At 44.0% G+C, this 18784-nt stretch overlaps 1 protein-coding gene across 3 annotated transcripts in view; it reads right to left on the bottom strand.

Annotated features, from left to right (window-relative positions):
• The window catches only part of TTC7A (tetratricopeptide repeat domain 7A), a 304672-nt gene that overhangs the window by 59635 nt on the left and 226253 nt on the right, over positions 1-18784 (bottom strand). For all 3 annotated transcript variants that reach the window (XM_032768913.2, XM_032768912.2, XM_032768915.2), the window contains one exon: positions 3759-3961. In XM_032768913.2, coding sequence (XP_032624804.2) covers positions 3759-3961 — 203 coding nt within the window. The remainder of the gene's footprint in view (positions 1-3758; positions 3962-18784) is intronic.

Below are 18784 nucleotides of genomic sequence, written 5' to 3'. Positions count from 1 at the left end.
AGCAGTAGGAATATATTACCAACCATCTGACCAGGTTGGTGATAGTGAGTGTGAAATGCTCAGGGAGATTAGAGAGGCTAGTAAAACAAAAAACTCAGTAATAATGGGGGATTTCAACTATCCCCATACTGACTGGGTACATGTCACCTCAGGACGGGATGCAGAAATGAAGTTTCTTGACACCTTAAATGACTGCTTCTTGGAGCAGCTAGTTCTGGAACTCACACAAGGAAAGGCAATTCTTGATTTAGTTCAAAGTAGAGCATAGGATCTGGTCCAAGAGGTGAATATAGCTGGACCGCTTGGTAATAGTGATCATAATATAATTAAAATTAATATCCCTGTGGCGGGGAAAACACCACAGCAGCCCAACACTGTTGCATTTAATTTCAGAAAGGGGGACTACACAAAACTGAGGAAGTTAGTTAAACAGAAATGAAAAGTACAGCACAAAAAGTGAAATCCCTGCAAGCTGCATGGAAACTTTTGAAAGATACAATAATAGAGGCTAAATGTATACCCCAAATTAAAAAACATAGTAAGAAGACCAAAAAAGTGCCACCGTGGCTAAACAACAAAGTAAAAGAAGCAGTGAAAGACAAAAAGGCATCCTTTAAAAAGTGGAAGTTAAATCTCTAGTGAGGAAAATAGAAAGGAGCACACACTCTGGCAAATGAAGTGTAAAAATATAATTAGGAAGGCCAAAAAAGAATTTGAAGAAAGCTAGCCAAAGGCTCAAAAAAAAAATTGCTTTTACTTTTTAAGAACATCTGAAGTAGGAAGCCTGGTAAACAACCAGTGGGGTCACTGGACGATGGAGATGCTAAAGAAGCACTCAAGGATGATAAGGCCATTGCAGAGAAACTAAATGAATTCTTTGCATCGGTCTTCATGGCTGAGGATGTGAGGGAGATTCACAAACCTGAGCCATTCTTTTTAGGTGACAAATCTGAGGAACTGTCCCAGATTGAGGTGCCATTAGAGGAGGTTTTGGACCAAACTGATAAACTAAACAGTAATAAGTTACTAGGACCAGATGATATTCACCCAGGAGTTATGCAGGAGCTTAAATGTAAAATTGCAGAACTACTAACTATAGTTTGTAACCTACCATTTAAATCAGCTTCTGTACCAAATGACTGGAGATAGCTAATGTGACACCAATTTTTTAAAAGGGCTCCAGAGGTGATCCAGACAATTACAGGCCAGTAAGCTTGACTTCAGTACTGGGAAAACCGATTGAAACCATAGTAAAGAACAAAATTGTCAGACACGTAGATGAACATAATTTGTTGGGGAAGAGTCAATATAAATGATCTGGAAAAGGGGGTAAAGAGTGAAGTGGCAAAATTTGCAGATGATACAAAACTACTCAAGATCGTTAAGTCCCAAGCAGACTGTGAAGGGCTACAAAAGTATCTCACAAAACTGGGTGACTGGCCAACAAAATAGCAGATGAAATATAAGGTTGATAAATGCAAAGTAATGCACATTGGAAAACATAATCCCAATTATATATATAAAATGTGGGGGTCTAAATTAGCTGTTACCACTCAGGAAAGAGATCTTGGAGTCTTGTGGATAGTTCTCTAAAAACATCCACTCAAGGTACAGCAACAGTCAAAAAAGCAAATAGAATGTTGGGAATCATTGAGAAAGGGACAGATAATAAGACAGAAAATATCATACTGCCTCTATATAAATCTATGGTACGCCTACATCTTGAATACTGCATACAGATGTGGTCACCCCATCTCAATAAAGATATATTGGCATTGGAAAAGGGCAACAAAAATGATTAGGGGTATGGAACGGCTTCCACATGAGGAGTGATTAATAAGACTGGGACTTTTCAGCTTGGAAAAGAGATGACTAAGGGGAGGATATGATAGAGGTGTATAAAATCATGACTCGTGTGGAGAAAGTAAATAAGGAAGTGTTATTTACTCCTTCTCATAACACAAGAACTAGTGGTCACCAAATGAAATTAATAAGGAGGATGGCTTAAAACAAACAAAAGGAAGTATTTTTTCACACAACGCACAGTCAACCTGTGGAATGCCTTGCCAGAGGATGTCGTGAAGGCCAAGACTATAACAGGGTTCAAAAAAGAACTAGATAAGTTCATGGAGGATGGATCCATCAATGGCTATTAGCCAGGAAGGGCAGGGATGGTGTCTCTAGCCTCTGTTTGCCAGAAGCTGGGAATGGGTGACAGGGGATGGATCACTTGATGATTACCTGTTCTGTTCATTCCCTCTGGGGCACCTGGCACTGGCCACTGTTGGAAGACAGGATATTGGGCTTGATAGACCTTTGGTCTGACCCAGTAAGGCAGTTCTTATGTCCTTAAGGGTTATTTATCTGTATTTATTAGTTAAAATTGAAAATCAGAATCCCTAGTGATAAGGAACTGAAAACAAGGTCTTATAGTAGGAAGTACGAGGGAACCTTAATTGTAGGTGGTGCTACCAGTCCTGCCTAAAATACAATACAAGAAGGAAAGCTACTGGAAGCTATAAACTGATGGATGCTCCTACATTTCTGATTTTTCTGCATTCATGACACTAAACAGAAGAAAAACTGTCTTTTAGTATGGTCTCCTTTCAGGTGCTTGACCGATCTAGTACAGTATGGCTCAGGTATTTCATGTTATGGACCATTAATCAAGAGAGATTCTATTGTGAAGAACCTCCCCCTCCCTACTCCTGAATCTAGAACCCATAACTTCATTGCAGCAACTTAAGAACATGGTCATCTGAAAAAAGTGATATTACAACAGCATTAAGGATATAAACTCGACGTGATAGGGGCAGCTGCTTCGTTATCTTCTCCCAATTAGCTGTACCTTATCTGCTTGTTTCCTAGTTGTGCATCCAGGGCTTTACACTGATTATTCATTACAGAATTACCATATCCCTCTCTTGTTGCCTGCAGCTCCCATTGCTCTAATCTCTCCAAGTGCCTTTTCTGTTTGTTTTTATCCTTTTGCACGTTTGATACTTCCATTCTGGAGTCCCCCACAAATTTGATCATGGTTGAATTTATGTGAAAGAAATACAAAATAGCCAACAAATAAAGACACAAAGCAACCACATGGAGTACACAGTAATTCCACCTGGAAGTTCTCTATGAACCACGGGCTGAAAGCTACAGGCTGAGCATATACAGATTTTTGTTTCTGTGATGATGAAGAACAAATATATCCCCAGTTTGCAGTTCTCCAAAAAAAATCAAAGAGTGACATTCAATCCTGTGCAGAGGTTTAGCACGGGGCCTATGCACCACTCAAATCCTATTCAAGGCTGTAAGTGGGCAATTTTACCCTAAAACTATAGTTTGGTTCTGTTTTGGTTCGGTTCAGTTTTGGTTCAGATTTATAAACATTTTGCATGTATCTGCAAACATTCACTTCAAATTATATTTTCAAATGTAAGTGCACTGCTTAATAAAAATGTGCGGCTTTTTGTAGGAAAAACATCTAAGACGATAATGAAGCAGTAAATAAACTTCCAAAACTATCAATGTTGCAGCAACTAAAATATTTATGTCTGATACAAATTCTGATGAGTTAAAGACTTGCAACTCAATCCTGAATTAGGAGGTTCAAGCTATCCAAATAATTCTTGGAATAAAGTAACTCACCCTCTGCATTAGAGAAATAATGGCATCCACTGCTGCTGTCAGACCCATTCCCCCTTATTACAGTTAATCAGGAGGACAAACACCATAATGAAGCTGAGTCCCTGAAAACTCACCAGGCTGTGCATAATTTCCACTCCAGCTGGATTCACTGTAAGTGCCTCATCATACAATTGCTTAGCCTCCTCCAAACTGCCTTTCATCTCTGCAAGTCTCCCACGCATGTACAGCACAGTGTGAGATGTGGGGAAAAGACTAGCTGCTTCTTGGATACAAAAACCTGCTTCTTTGAGATGCCGTTGTTCCATGAAGAGTTCAGCTACAAAACAAAAACTACCATTAGTTTAAATAATTCAGTAACCTTTATACTTGTAATAATTACACTTTCTCCCTTAAACACATTAAATTAGAAGATCTGGATCCTGCAAATGTTTACTATTATGGTTAGTGCTTACTACTGTGAGTAGCTCCATTGAATTGAGACTACTCTTAGCAGTAAGCACACAGAAAGGTCTCTATTCAGGAAAGCATTCCTGGCAAACTTTAAGCACATCCTTAAGGTGCTGTCCTGAAAAGGGACAGACTTAAGTATGTACTTAAATGTTTTCTGAATTGGAGCTAAATATGTGCTGGATCTGGCCCTAAAAGAGCAGTATTAGTAGCTATATAAGGCCATTTCCAAACAGATGGAAGGAAGAAAGAATAAGAAGTCATGGTTGTCTGGTGGGAGGTTTGATAATGTCAGAGTAATAGGATACATTTAACTGAGGGGGCAGTTCTCTTATTTAAAGGGGAACTCCGAACTTGATTTTTCTTAAACGGACTAATTTCTCTCAATGAGTTTTCTGATTCTCTATAAAGGTCTATATTCTGTGTATGATAGACACATTATATATTAAATGTCATATTTATCATTAATATTCACAAACATACATTCACCATAGAGATCTTAGATGAAGTCACTAACTGAAAATGCAGTTGTTCTGTTGTTTACTTTTCTCATCAAGTAGCAATTGTACCAATGCTTCTCTCGCAAAGAAAAAATGGAACAAGCATACTAATGCACTTTACTGACACTAACAATTTGTTTGTTAATATAAATACTGAACAAGATTTATTATGTACTAAATCCAACTTCTCATATTCTTAAAACACCTCAAGAAAGGCTTCACAACAGGACATTCAGATTTCATTGAGCCATGTATTTGAAATGGGAGCTTCTAATATTAAAAACAAATATAGTAATTTTCATTACTGCCACCAGGGAAAATCAGCCTCAATTTCTTTGTTCTATCACCTCGCCATGTTACCTGTGCTAATCAGCTGTGGAGGCTGCTGGACTCATTTCTGTATTCATTTCATATTATAGTACAGACGCTCCCTGGGTTACGCAAGACCTGACTTTGCAAATTCGCACTTATGGAAAAAGTTCCATAAGCCAGAAACAGGATTTTCGAATTGCAGAAATTTTTGTGCAATGTATGGGTATACGTTTCCGACTTACACAAAATTCGAGTTACACAAGGCTTTCCGGAACGGAATGAATACCTAGGTCGGGGGGCGTCTATATAGTCACTCCTTGCTTAATGTTGTAGTTCTGTTCATGAAAAATGTGACTTTAAGTGAAACAATGTTAAATGAATCCAATTTTCCCATAGGAATTAATGTGTGTGTGGGGCGGGGGGGGGGGAGTTAGGTTCCAGGGAAAATTTTTTCACCAGACAAAAGACTATATTATCTATCTATCTATATATATATATACACACACACAGTATAAGTTTAAAACAAACAATTTAATAATGTACACAGTGATGATGATTGTGAAGCTTGGTTGAGGTGGTAAGTCAGAGGGTGGGATATTTCCCAGGGGATGCCTTACTGCTAAATGATGAACTAGCTTTTGGTTGAGCCCTCAAGGGTTAAATGTTAATGTAGCCTCACACTCTACAAGGCAGCATGAATGGAGGGAGGGGAGACAGCATGGCAGACAGAGACAAGGCACACCCTGTGTGTGAGAGAGAGATGCCCATTGCCCCTTTAAGTACGCTGACCCCACTCTAAGTACATTGCCTTGTTAAGTAGATCAGCAAGTGAAGACAGCAGCTGCTCCCAGGAAGCTCCCTCCATCCTGAACCCTGTCCTTTTGTCCCTCCCCACCATGGAGATGGGGTAAACAGGGTGTAGCAGCAGGGGGGAGGGGGACACCCTGACATTAGCCCCGTTCTCTCCCCCACCGTGCACAGTAACCAGGAGGCTCTGGGGAGCAGCCTCAAGGCAGAGGGCAGGAGCAGCACATGGCCATGCGGGGAGGGACAGCTGAACTGCCAGCAATTGAAAGCCTGCTGGGCGGCTGCTGCACAGGGAACTGAGGGGAGTGGGGAGCGGATAGGGGACTGCCAGTCCACCCTCGTTCCAAGCCCACACCTGCTAGCTGCAACGGGCTGCTCTTCCTGCAAGCAGTGGACAAAGCAGGTGGCTGCCAAATGACTTCAGAAGGGAGCATTGCACAACTTTAAATGAGCATGTTCCCTAATTGATTAGCAACATGACAACGTTAACTGGCATGACTTTAAGTGAGGAGTTACTGTAAGTTGAAGCCCTGTAAAAGCTTGGTTCAAAATTTTCAAACCCAGGTGTTAAAGGTAGGCAACTGATTCCATATTTCAACACTGATTTAAATGGCCAGATTTTCAGCGGCAATGAATAACTTCAACTACAAAAGAAGTCAACAGGAGCTCTTGGGGCTCAGCACTTTTGAAAATTAGGTGCCGAACCTTTTAGACACCCTATTCTGAAAAGAGTGGCCTTCGCTTGTTGGATGACACAGATGATTCAAGGGATTGGTAATGAGATATGGAGCTTTCTGCCTGCATGTGAACAGATCAAAAATACATCACAGGTTGGTAGCTCCCCTTTCAAAGTTGTGACCTATCTGAAATGAGATTGTGGCCTCAGGCTACATAGAAAGTGGCACTTATTAGCAGACTCAGAGTGGTCAAATAATGAAGGGATGTAATTTCTGAACCCTATCTAATCCCTGAGGGTGGTCTTTCCAGGTCATGGGTGGGCCACTGTGGAGAAGCTTACATGTGGTTGGCTATGCCTGCACTGTAATGTAGATAAATGATACCATTCTCCAGGGTTATCAATATGGCTCCTTTCATGAGCAAAACATTCAGCTTTCAAAAGGAGCTCACTTTTTAAAAGATGCTCATGTACTCTGAGAAGTTCTGTGTATTATTTGCAGGAAAGAAACTGCATGCTTAACCAGAATAATATATCGGCATCCAGTTCCTTCCTAAGGCTCCAGAGGGATGCAGATATCTCATCAAGCTGAGGATATGCTGAACCTTATTCCAAATTTTGTGGACAGGCAATATTTTACTTGCTCTTCCCAAGCGAACAATGTTTTCCTGCCAAGTGATGCATGGCAGCTGATGATGTGCATATGGTAACAATGCTGACTTGGGTATGCAAAGTGACAATTCACAGCCTGAATAAAAATACATTGTTTGCTAGCACAGAAGTAAGTAGCAGAACAAGATCAGGGATAAAGTCAATGGGAGTTTCTTCACTAATTTCAATGAGGTCAGGATTTCACCCCAGTTATTAGCGGCCAGCACCTACACTCAGCTAGGAATAAGTTGCCAGCAGTAACATCCTTTAGGTTTGCAGGTAAGAAGAAGAGCACCTGGAAGACCTTGATTCAACAGAGTACTTAAGCATGTGTCCAATTTAAAGCACTCAAGTAGATCCACTGAAATAATTTGAAGTTAGGCACATGCTTAAGTATTTGCTCAATGGGGGCCTGAATGAGGATAACAGTGGAAATACTGCATATGCATATTACCATTTTAGTGCTCTGCTACCAACCAAAATAAAATGCAACTCAGACCATATAAGGTAAGAATAAAGGTCAAGAGGGAAGAATGTGAGAATACATACAGCCTGTAACACAAAGTATGCAATCTGAAGAGCACTTATTCTTCCTTTCAGCTGTGCCTGTGTGTCTGTAAATCCTTTGCAGTAATCACAATTATTAAAACAACATGGAATCTAACTAAGATCCACAAACTGTATTTTATGCTGTGGTAATGTAACATATCAAACTTCAGTCCATTTCTTTGCAGGCTCAAACGTCAAAAGATGATTTAGTGGTGTGGGAGGTTTAATTTGCATGAAGAAAGAACAACACTGGACAACATCCAACTCTGTACTTTGTTCTTTTTTAACAGATCAGTTGAGAATAAGGACCTTCCTGACAGAAGCACAATGGAAGCAAGGGTTGGAGAAGCAAGTAAGGAAAGCACTCGGCCAACTAAAAGATACCAAGGGAAATATTTTAGGCTTACGTTTCCTAGAAATTTATTTTATACTTCTATTAGTCATTCATTCCTATTTACAGATGAAAAAGATGCATTTATTATCAAAGCTGAAAAACCAAGCAGTCATTTAATCTACCTGGATAATGCTCCCACCCCTTCACCATTATACTAAATATTGCCCTAATGTTGCCACATTAGCGCAGTCCAACACATAAGATCACACAAAATGCTCCCTTGCATCACCGAACCTTGCTGTAAATAAATTTCTGACTGGTTACTTTGTTGGTACACTGGCAATTTCAACAGGCAGCTCTATCTGGAAAAGTTGCAACACCAGGTACATGCCCCAAACCCAGGAGGTTGCTCCTCCGATAGAGTGAATAAAGTAAGATGGTAGATGTGATCTGCAATTTCTTACGTGTGAAAGGTTCTTAGTTTCAATGAAGTCATGCAAGAGTGTTAAACTGCTGGACTGAGGAATTACTCTTCCTTCTGTGTTATTTGCAGCCTATGATTCCAAACAGGCTATATCCGCCAGCATGGACACAGTACATATCTGACAGCACAGCTATCAGTTTGACACCTCCAATGTCAATCATCCTCATAAAGGCCCAGTTAGAACAATGTAGTCGCACAGTATTAAACTGGGTTACATAAAGCACGGGTTCTCAGAGTGCTTCACAGCGAGACTACTTAAAAGAAAGATCATCTCAACCACTGCTTCTTCTACCAATCTCCCATGGGCAACAGCAGCAACTGCTACCATGGACAGTTATTAGGAAGAATTCAGGCATTTTTAACTGTCTTTAAACCAGTAAGTGTTGTGTCTTTGGGTGGAGTGAGACAGGGAGCAAATAACCCTGCACTGCCTCCTTTCCCTCTGCTTTTGAAGCCCAATCCTGCATCCGCTGAAGTCATTGGGAACAGTCCAAGTTACTCTATTCCTTTCTCTCCTTTGTTCCCCTGCATATGTTGCCCAGCCACCCATCCCTCTTCTCCCCTGCTCCTGTGGACATTCCTCTCTCGCTAGTGGCACCAGACAACTCTGACAACATTCTGTAATCACTATTTCCACCGGCTGCTCCAGTCTTAATACTGGGTTTGGTGTGAGAGAGGGGTTCACATAGCCTTTCCTATGTAACAGCAAGCCTTAATAGGCAGGCTCCACCTCCATGCTTCCAGCCATTTCCGCTGGCATCCAGTCTCATTTACATTGAGTTGGAACCAGCATCATACCACCTACCAGCTGCAAATACTCTGCAGAGCACACTTTGAGAACTTCTGCCTTAGAATCTCTAGTTGTTTAGTTCTTTGACAGCATCCTGTTAAATAGTCCATCTAAACAGAATAATAGCCATTTCTACATCCAAGGGCAATTAAGAGTTTAGTGCTGGACCTTAAACTATGACTTTATTCTGAGGCATGTGCGTGTTTCAAAGTCATATAAAGAATGACTCTCCCTCTCACCAAAGAATCCTTTCCACAGAGGTAGGAACAATGGGAATTCTATCCAAAGGAACAAAAGATACTTGAAGTGATTTTTTTTAATGTGATCCACCCAGAGCAAAATCTCAGTCCTTTTGATGTTTGAACACATTCACTGGTATCTGGGATGCAATGTTTAACTCTAACAGCTGCCCCAAAGCAGACTGCACTGCACCATTCCATTCTGTGTGTCAGCTGGATCTGAAACACTGACCTAAGCATCATCTGCATAAACAATATCTCTGCAAACTACGGTGCTTAAATAATGCTACATATACTAGATAGTAAAATGACTCTGGGGAGGGGGGGGAGCCTTGGAGGACCTCTTCCCCCCATATTGTAAGAAGGTGACAGTGCCTACAATTATATGTGGTCATATATTTTCTGTTCCACTGAATTCATTTGTTTTCAGAAGCTGTTGGCATTTGGTACCTCAGCAGCCTGTGGCCTTGCAGAGAGAGCCACTTCTTTGTAACAGTTATGTTTTCATCAGTGATTAGTCTCTTTATTGCCCCTGAAGAGAAATCTTTTTGCTTCTGTAAGACGACGTTAACTTTTAATCATCAACCAATCCTGTCTGCCATGATCATATTATTATGCACAGGGCTGAGGATTCGGGGGCAAGTTAGCCAGAGGATTCTCTGGGATACATCCTAAACCTAACTGACTCATTTGATATAAAATGCATATGATGGGAAGGTGGAGAGGCTGAAATCATCATGTATTCCCAAGCCTAGCTGCTTGTTTCTCTGAACCAGGGCAATTGATTTAGATTCTTTACAAGGAAAAGGGCTAGAAAATACCTGTAAATGGAATCTGAGGGAATGACTTACAAAAATGTAAGTCATTCCCTCGGATTCCATTTACAGGTATGTCAAAAACAATAGGATGCTCAGTCACAGGCTACACGGGGCCCAAAGGGTGACTCAGCAACTTTGTTTACAAAAGTTGCATAACAACATCAGGAGAATGACACAGTGTTACTATAGATCACTCCCCATACTAATGGTTGCCAGTGTGGAGTCTCTGTGGTCATACGTGGTCACCAAATGAAATGAATAGGCAGCAGATTTAAAACAAACAAAAGGAAGTATTTCTTCACACAACACATAGTAAAACTGTGGAATTCTTTGCCAGAGGATGTTGTGAAGGCCAAGACTATAACAGGGTTCATAAAGGAACTATTTGCCAGAAGCTGGGAATGGGCCACAGAGAATGGATCACTTAATGATTACCTGTTCTGTTCATTCCCTTTGGGGCACCTGGCATTGGCTACTGTCGGAAGACAGGATACTGGGCTAGATGGACCTTTGGTCTAACCCAATATGGCTGTTCTTATATTCTTATGATCCATCCCATAAGCCAGGGCTGGAATGTGCCAGAACAGTGTTCTGGCACTTTTGCTGCATAGAGGATGCCATTTTGTTTTCAAAATGGCATCCTCAGCACAGCATGAGCTCACATGCACTGTGCATGAAAGGTCATGTTGGTGGGGGGCGTTCCCATGCTGGTGGGTGCATTCTGATAGTAATGCAAACGAAAGGCGTCCGGGACAGTTACATGCCAAAGGGGTCCTTGGGGAAAAATGTTTGGGAACCACTTCTCTATACTGTGGCTCATTCCAAACAAAGTGGTTGCAAAATGTACCAAAGAGCCATATTAAACTTTGGTGCAAATCCTTTAAGTGAGCACATAATAACTGTCATTTTGGCCGACACATTGCAGGTTGTACCGGGGACCTCCAGAGCCAAAAGTATCAGTCCCTACAGCTTGAGCTAAAAATGTATCTGTATCCGGGGGCTGTAACACATAGACTTTGTGGGTCAGCATGGCGTAGCACACACTGACCAGTACGTACACACATAAGCCCCAAAAAGCAGCAGAGCTGCCAAAGTCCTGCTGTGTGGGGGCAGCCAAGGGCAGTCTGCAAGGAGAGGTCCTGTACAACTTGCCCACACTGAAGCACTGCTCCACGGCAGGAGGGAGGCAGGGCAAGGATGGTTGAGGGCCACATGTCCACACATTATGCAGATTTTTTGGCTAAATCCCCCAAGCAGGGGCAGTGCAGTGGTCCAAATTCACTACTAAGGCCAGGGACATCCAATTACTTTTAAATAGTAATTATTTTTTTAATCAAAACATAATTAACCTGAGGAACTCACTGCTAAAAGACATCATTAAGGCTAAGAACTTAAAATGGTTCTAAGAAAGATCGGACATTTATATGGATAAGAACATTCACAGTTACATAATACAGGGTAAAAATATACACAGAATATAAACTGTCATGATGTAGGGCAGAAGCCAAACTAACTGATGGCAGGAAGAAGGTTCTCCTAGGCGCAGGCTTTTTATTTTTATTATAAGGTTTTTTGTACCTTCCCCTGAAGCATCTGGTAGTTGCTTCTGTCAAAGACAGGACACTGGACTAGCTGAACCACTAGTCTAATCCTGTAGGACAATTCCCATGGTCATGTGATCATAGATTATTAGGGTTGGAAGGGACCTCAGAAGGTTATCTAGTCCAATCCCCTGCTCCAAGGAGGACCAATCCCCAAAGGGCCTCCCTCAAGGATTGAACTCACACCTCTGGGTTTAGCACGCCAATGCTCAAACCACTGAGCTCTCTCTCCCCCCAAAAAGTGTTTTCCATATCTGGCATTTGAAAATGTCCTGCTTTTTTCCTAAGTGCTTTGTGTGTGTACCTTATTCCCATCTAAGGCCCTGATCCTGAGAGATGCTGACCAACTGGGAGATGCAGGTGGTCTATACCTCGCAGGATATGGCCCTAACTCTGGAACTCTCTTTAGCCATCATCTGCAAGGCACCAAGCTATTACTGTACCTTTTACTGGTGCACCCTGAAGATTATTTAATTTATGTACTTTTAATGTTCTTTTGCCTTCTTTCTAGGGGCTGGGTTCTGAAAAAAGTAGAGGCACATACGATTTGCCACCTTCTATCAGATTACTGGTCCACAATGTCCAGTATTCTGCTTTTGGCAGTGACCAATATCTGATGCCTCAGAGGAAGGTGAAAGAAATCCATAGTGTACAGAACTGACTGTGAGGTGAAGAGTCCTTTTGGCTTCTCTGGGCTGTTTACAAGAGATGTTGGATGGAGGCAATGGCAGGACAGAGATGAACTCAACCGTCCCCACAGTTCGGAGGTGTTTGCATTTGAGGGTTTAGCTCAGGCTCCTTTCTAAACAGAAGCTTGGCCTATGCTGGAGAGACTGGAGCAGGGTCTGCTAAACTGGAAGACCTAGTGATACCAATGATGGCTTCTCTCCTTCACTAGTAATATTTCACAGAGCACAAGGGTACCTCACATTATTGCTCCTTCCATCCAGATTCAACATGAAATGTAATGTTCCAGTCTCTGAGAGTAAATACTACAGGCAGGAGCAGTGCCAGGGTTTCTGACGCCCTAGGCAGATGGCCGTTTCGCCGCCCCCCGCGGCTCCAGTGGAGCTGCCGCAGTCAGGCCGGCAGGCGGTCCGCTGGTCTAAAGGCTCCGGTGGACCTGCCACAGGCATGACTGCAGTAGGTCCGCCGGAGCCTTTAGACCAGCGCACCGTCTGCCGGCAGGACTGCGGCAGCTCCACTGGAGCTGCCACAGCAGCGGACCGTCCGCCGGCACGACTGCGGTAGGTCCCCCGGAGCCGCGTGCCCCCTCACCGGCAAAATGCCGCCTCCCAAAAATTCTGGCGCCCTAGGCCATTGCCTAGGTCACCTAAATGGTAGCACCGGCCCTGACTAGGGGGCAACCTTCCTTATTGTGAATCTTTGTTCAGCTGAATACTTGCTTTGTAGTAAATTCTCTGATGTGAAGCATAAGTCTTCTTCCCCCTCCCCCAGGCTCCAGTTTCTTATATTTATCTAGTTTATGTGACCAGAAAGAACACCCAGCAAACCTGCAGCATTTAAAAAGCTCAAGAATTCAAGTAATGGATGGGCAATTCTAAAATTTCAAGCACTTTTTAAAAGAAAAATATTTAAACTGCTTCAGCAGCTGCTACCATATTGTAGGATAACGGCTGATCCTAGAGATCTTAGCAAAGCTGGCAAAGAAATCTTACAAATCTGAAATAACTTCAGTAACAAAGCGATGTTTGAGGGGGCTTAGGGTTATTGCAAACTACAGAGGGAAACATATAAAACAGGTGTGCAAACAGCACTAATGTGAGTACTACTGATTGAGTTGAATGGCATTACATAAGAATATTTGGAGAAAACAGACCATGCCCTTTCCTGTCCCCTCCATAGTTCCATTCCCTGCAGTAGCCTCTGTGATGTGGCTGTGTGGATCCCAGCCAGTCAGGACTGAGGCCTCATAACATTTTCTTGTGGAACAAAGCCCATCTCCTCTAACGGAGCTCTTGTTTCCCAGGAACTGGCCCATAATAAATAAAATTAAAAGCATTTTGTGAAGGAAGAAAAACCTTTTACTGTAGATAATCCCAGGGAGAAGATGTTTTCCATTAGCTAACTGTGCCATTCTGCATTGGCTCTCTTCACATTTATGGCATATTCACTGTAATATTTGTAAATGGTAAATTTCTGACATGTTTACTGAGATAGAAAGTGGCTCTCCCAAACCCACCACATTCTGATGGAGGTGGAATAATTCTCCTAATAATTTCTTTTTAACTGTATCTCTGAACAAAGTCAGCTAGAGTTCTACCTGCTAAAATTTGATTGTGTTTAGCAGGCATCTAGCCAATCCCATATCAAATTACAAGAGCTACTTTGCTGTGAGTAGCCATATTTGGTAAAGTACTGGGTTAGGCAAGAAGCTAATTGTCAGATTAAGAGTGTTAGTAATGGCAAACAAAGTGGACACTGTAGTCAAAAGAAAAGCATAAAATAATATATGCATCTGATGAAGTGGGTATTCACCCACGAAAGCTCATGCTCCAAAACGTCTGTTAGTCTATAAGGTGCCACAGGATTCTCTGCTGCTTTTAAAATAATATAGTAACACAGGTTGAAGTAACAGAGCTCTGCTTATTAAGATGGGCTTGCAGTATTCAAAAGCTAGTACGCAGATAAGACACACAGTTATTAGTAGCCAGCCCCAAAAGCACAAAGTTCAGAGTAGAAGTAGCTCTACAGAACAAAGATATTTGAAAGTTTTAAAATATTACTTTTCTGTGATAACATGTTTCACTTTGAAACAAAGGCCATCTTGCTGAAAGTGTGCAATAAAACTCAAGATGAGGCTCAACTCTAAACCTGAACTTTAATTTTTTTAGCTGTTCTCTTTGCAGAATAAGTACTTTTATGTTTTCAAAAAAAAAGGTGAAAAAGAGCACTGACAATATATTAACAGGGAAGAGCTGGTGAGAACATTCCCTAGGTCAGATTTCTTTCTGCAATGGATTAGCAGCCCTATAAACATTAACTTCTCGGATCCCTCTTTCGGAATACACATTTACACACTCGCAGGGACTGGCAAATAGAATCATAGAAGATTAGGGTTGGAAGAGACCTCAGGAGATCATCTAGTCCAACCCCCTGCTCAAAGCAGGACTGACACCAACTAAATCATCCCAGCCAGGGCTTTGTCAAGCTGGGCCTTAAAAATCTCGAAGGATGGAGATTCCACCACCTCCCTAGGTAACCAATTCCAGGGCTTCACCACCTTCCTAGTGAAACAGTTTTCCTAATATCCAGCTTAGACCTCCCCCACTGCAACTTGGACCATTGCTCCTTGTTCTGTCATCTGCCACTTGAGAACAGCCTAGCTCCATCCTATTTGGAACCCCCCTTCAGGTAGTTGAAGGCTGCTGTCAAATCCCCTCTCACTCTTCTCTTCTGCAGACTAAACAAACCCAGTTCCCTCAGCCTCTCCTCGTAAGTCATGTGCCCCCTAATCATTTTCATTTTCCTCATATAATCTGAGGGCTATTATCTTTGATGTTTTTATGTGCTTGTTAGCGAAGGCAAGGTTGAAAAACTGCTCCATGCACTTGGAGCAGAAGGTGGTACGGTTTGGGTTATTTCTTAGTTTTTGCAGGACCACAGTCTTGGACTGAACCCCGAGAACGCTCTGTCACCTGCCAAGATGAGTTTACTCTAGTGGTAGACAGGTTCACTCTACCTGAGGAGTTGAGGATGGTTTGCATTATGGCGTATGAGGTGGTATTTAGGATCTATTAGTCCCATAGTTGTTTGCTTTGGTTAATAACATTGTAGTCTATTATGAAGAAAAGGACTGTTTTAGTAAGGCACATATTAACACGGGGAAAAGACTTCAAGTGGGAGTCCATCTGCCTTTCCTTCACGGTAGTTTTCAGAAGTGTGATATACTATGTGTACAGAGAACTATAATTAGTAGTAATAGCTGAACCTATTTGATACTGGTGCTTTGTCTTCTCTCTCATCATAGGATCAGAAAAGTCACAGATGGAAACATTAGGTCCCTCTCTTCACAAGTGCAGGATAGAGTCCTCAACACAGGGCATGAAAAGTAGTAATTATGTTTATACTCAACATGCCCCCGATCTTCAGCTGCAGCCAAGCAGTGCGCATGCACTGGGCTGGTTCCTCTGAAACATGTTAGTGCATGCTGAAGGCTGCTCTTACTTTTATGCCAGGTACCTACAGACTCAAGGGATTAGAAATAGCTGGAATACAGAGGGGTCTTGGCCATACTTCCTAATCCAACTGCAGGTAGGGGGTTTCATAAAGTCATTCCTCCATGTATTTCATATGTAACAACCTCACTAAGCTGGGGTTGTTCTGTCGTGGCTGCATGTGTTGGCTTTTGGGCCTCTTTAGCAACTAGAGGGCTACAAGGAGGGTCTCACGCAGACAAGAATCAGAGCTTGTTTTATATGTCCCTCTCTTTTTCTCTCTCACATATTCAAACAGACTTCTAACTTGATCAATCAGTACCATTAGTTTTCAAGCCAGGGGATATGAAAGAGCATGAGAACTATAATGGCATTAAAGGAACACAGAGCAGTTGCCTGGTGCTGTGAATGCTAACAATGCGCATGCTCAGCTGCATCCTGCTAGTGTCTAGAACAGATGAGTGCTTTGCTACCAGTGGCGGATTAACACTCATGCCTGTGGGTGGGATCCTGACCAATTTGGGGGCCCTCAGGACTGCCAGAACAATGGCCCCATCCCCTGCTCCTCCTTTACCCCCTGAAGCCCCGCCCCAGCTAAGCAAGAAGCTGGAACCGGGCCAGAGCCATACAGGGAGCCTGGGTCACTGTAGGGAACCTTGGACCTTCCTCCTGCCCCAGGTGGGAGGCTCGGATGCCTGAGAGCAGCTCCTGGCCTGTGTCTCTGCCCACCAGGGTGTGCCACCCAGGACACCTGGAGAGTTTGGGGGCCCAGGGGCTCCGGAACCCGGGGGGGGGGGGAAGTCATGGCCCCTCCACTTTTAACAAAAGAAACCTGCCTTTGAGGTGGGTGAGAGCAGGGAGTGCCACATCATCAACACCAGCTCTATTCAGCCAGGGCCAGCAGGCTGTGTGTGTGGCTGCATTTCCCAACCCTAGCTCCCGGCTCAGCGGTGGGAGTTGCAATGTCGGGGGACAGGGAGGGGATGGACGTAGTTGGAAAGGCATTGCCTCCCCCAAACGGGAGAGGCATGGGGAGGCACATGCGGCTGTCCCCCACCCCCAATTTCTGCGAGCACCGAGCTGCTCTGCTCTGCCTGCAGGAGGAGGGGGGAGAGGGGAGGAGAATGGGGGAAGGGAGGGAGGTGTGGGAGAAGAAGAAAGGGGAAGAGAAGGGGAACGGGGGAGGGAAGAGGCAGTGGGGAGAGAAGAGGAAGGGGCAGGCAGAGGACAGCGGGGAGAGGAAGGGGGATGGGGTGGGGAGAGGCACTGTGTATCTGAATTGCCTGAGTGGCTGCAGCTCCCGCACTCAGGTTGCCCCACAGCAGCCCCCCCATCCTCCCGTTAAGCTGTGCCCCGCAGCACCAGCAGCCCAGGTATCACTTCAGGTCGGGGGAGAGAGCCAGTGTCTCAGGAGAACTGGCTTCAGTGCGCACACACTGCCCCACCCCGCCAAATATAGCAGTCAAACTACACTTATGGGAGGGACGCATCTGCCCCCAGGGCCCTGCCTCAGCTCTCGCTGCCCTTTAAGGAATGTTTAAATCCACAGCTTATCCAAGCCCCGTCCCACCAGACACTGGCGTCCCTAGTACCCAGGCTGTCTCGCAGCTTCCTCTGCAGTGCTGCTGGACAGTGGCTGCTCCCAGGCACCTGCTCTTTTGGTCTGTGCCGGGGCTGCAGCTCCCCTGGGCTCTTTCCCCTGTGGCAGCTGCAGTGCTGAGTGCAGGGGCCGCAGTGCAGCAAGCAGAATCTGAGGGCTCCCGCAGCATCTGCCCTGCTTCCACCTGTGCCCACCCCACACAGTGCACCACCACACTTGAGCCCAATATCCCCTGGGACACCTGCTCGCAGAGCCTGGCATCCCCCCTACCCCTCTGCAGACCAGGATCTCCTGGACACATCCATTCCCCAATCCGGGATCCTTCTCATCCCATGGGGACACACCAGAGTCCCCCACTTGCCTGGGCCTCCTCCCTTCCCAGTACACCTTCCGGTTGCGGTTTAAAGTGCCTGGAAGAAGCCAAGCATGCCTGCACTGCTCCCCATGTACATCCTCTCTCCAGAGCCCAGGGCATGACATCCTTCTTCCTCCACCCTCTGGTGAAACAGATACCTTCCCCCAAGACTGTGGAGGTGAGAATCCCTCTTGGCTGGGGCTGGCGTATGGGTCTCACACTGCTCGGAAAGTGACTCTTGAGACAGTTACCCTGCTCTGCACAAACCAGTACTCTGAGTGACAGGATGAAATTAAACATGGGGAAACTCAAAGCTAACGGGAAATCCTCCTGGTAGAGTGACGTCTATCTCAGGTTGTGGAACGGTCTCCCAAGGGAAGGGCTGGAACCCCCAAGTCTTGGGATTTTTAAAAGGAGACTGGACAAAACATCCGTGCATTGGCAGGGAGACAGACCAAGACAGGATGATCACAGAGGGCTTTTTCTTCTCTAACTTCTATAATTCCATCCCACTATTCTGGGAGTACAAATTCTGGTACTAAAGACTTGGTGCCTGGATCCCATTGCACTGGGACTGTGAAATAGTACCCTGACACGCAACTCCTACAGGACCAACAGTGTAGACCATGCTGTTAGTACAGCTGTTTGCAGGTGCCCTTGTATTTAGCTGAACCGCTACACTCAGGAATTGAGTGCATCCTCACTATACTGTGAGCATGCATTCTGACACTGCTATCCTGTTGTGTGGATCCCAGTGTGCTTGGACTGTGAATTTTTGGCACTCACATCTTGTTATAT

This window comes from Chelonoidis abingdonii, chromosome 3, assembly GCF_003597395.2.
Source record: "Chelonoidis abingdonii isolate Lonesome George chromosome 3, CheloAbing_2.0, whole genome shotgun sequence".
NCBI classification, from domain to species: Eukaryota; Metazoa; Chordata; order Testudines; family Testudinidae; genus Chelonoidis; species Chelonoidis abingdonii.
Note: the sequence above shows the minus strand (reverse complement) of the source record. Positions and strands in the feature narration are given on the sequence as shown.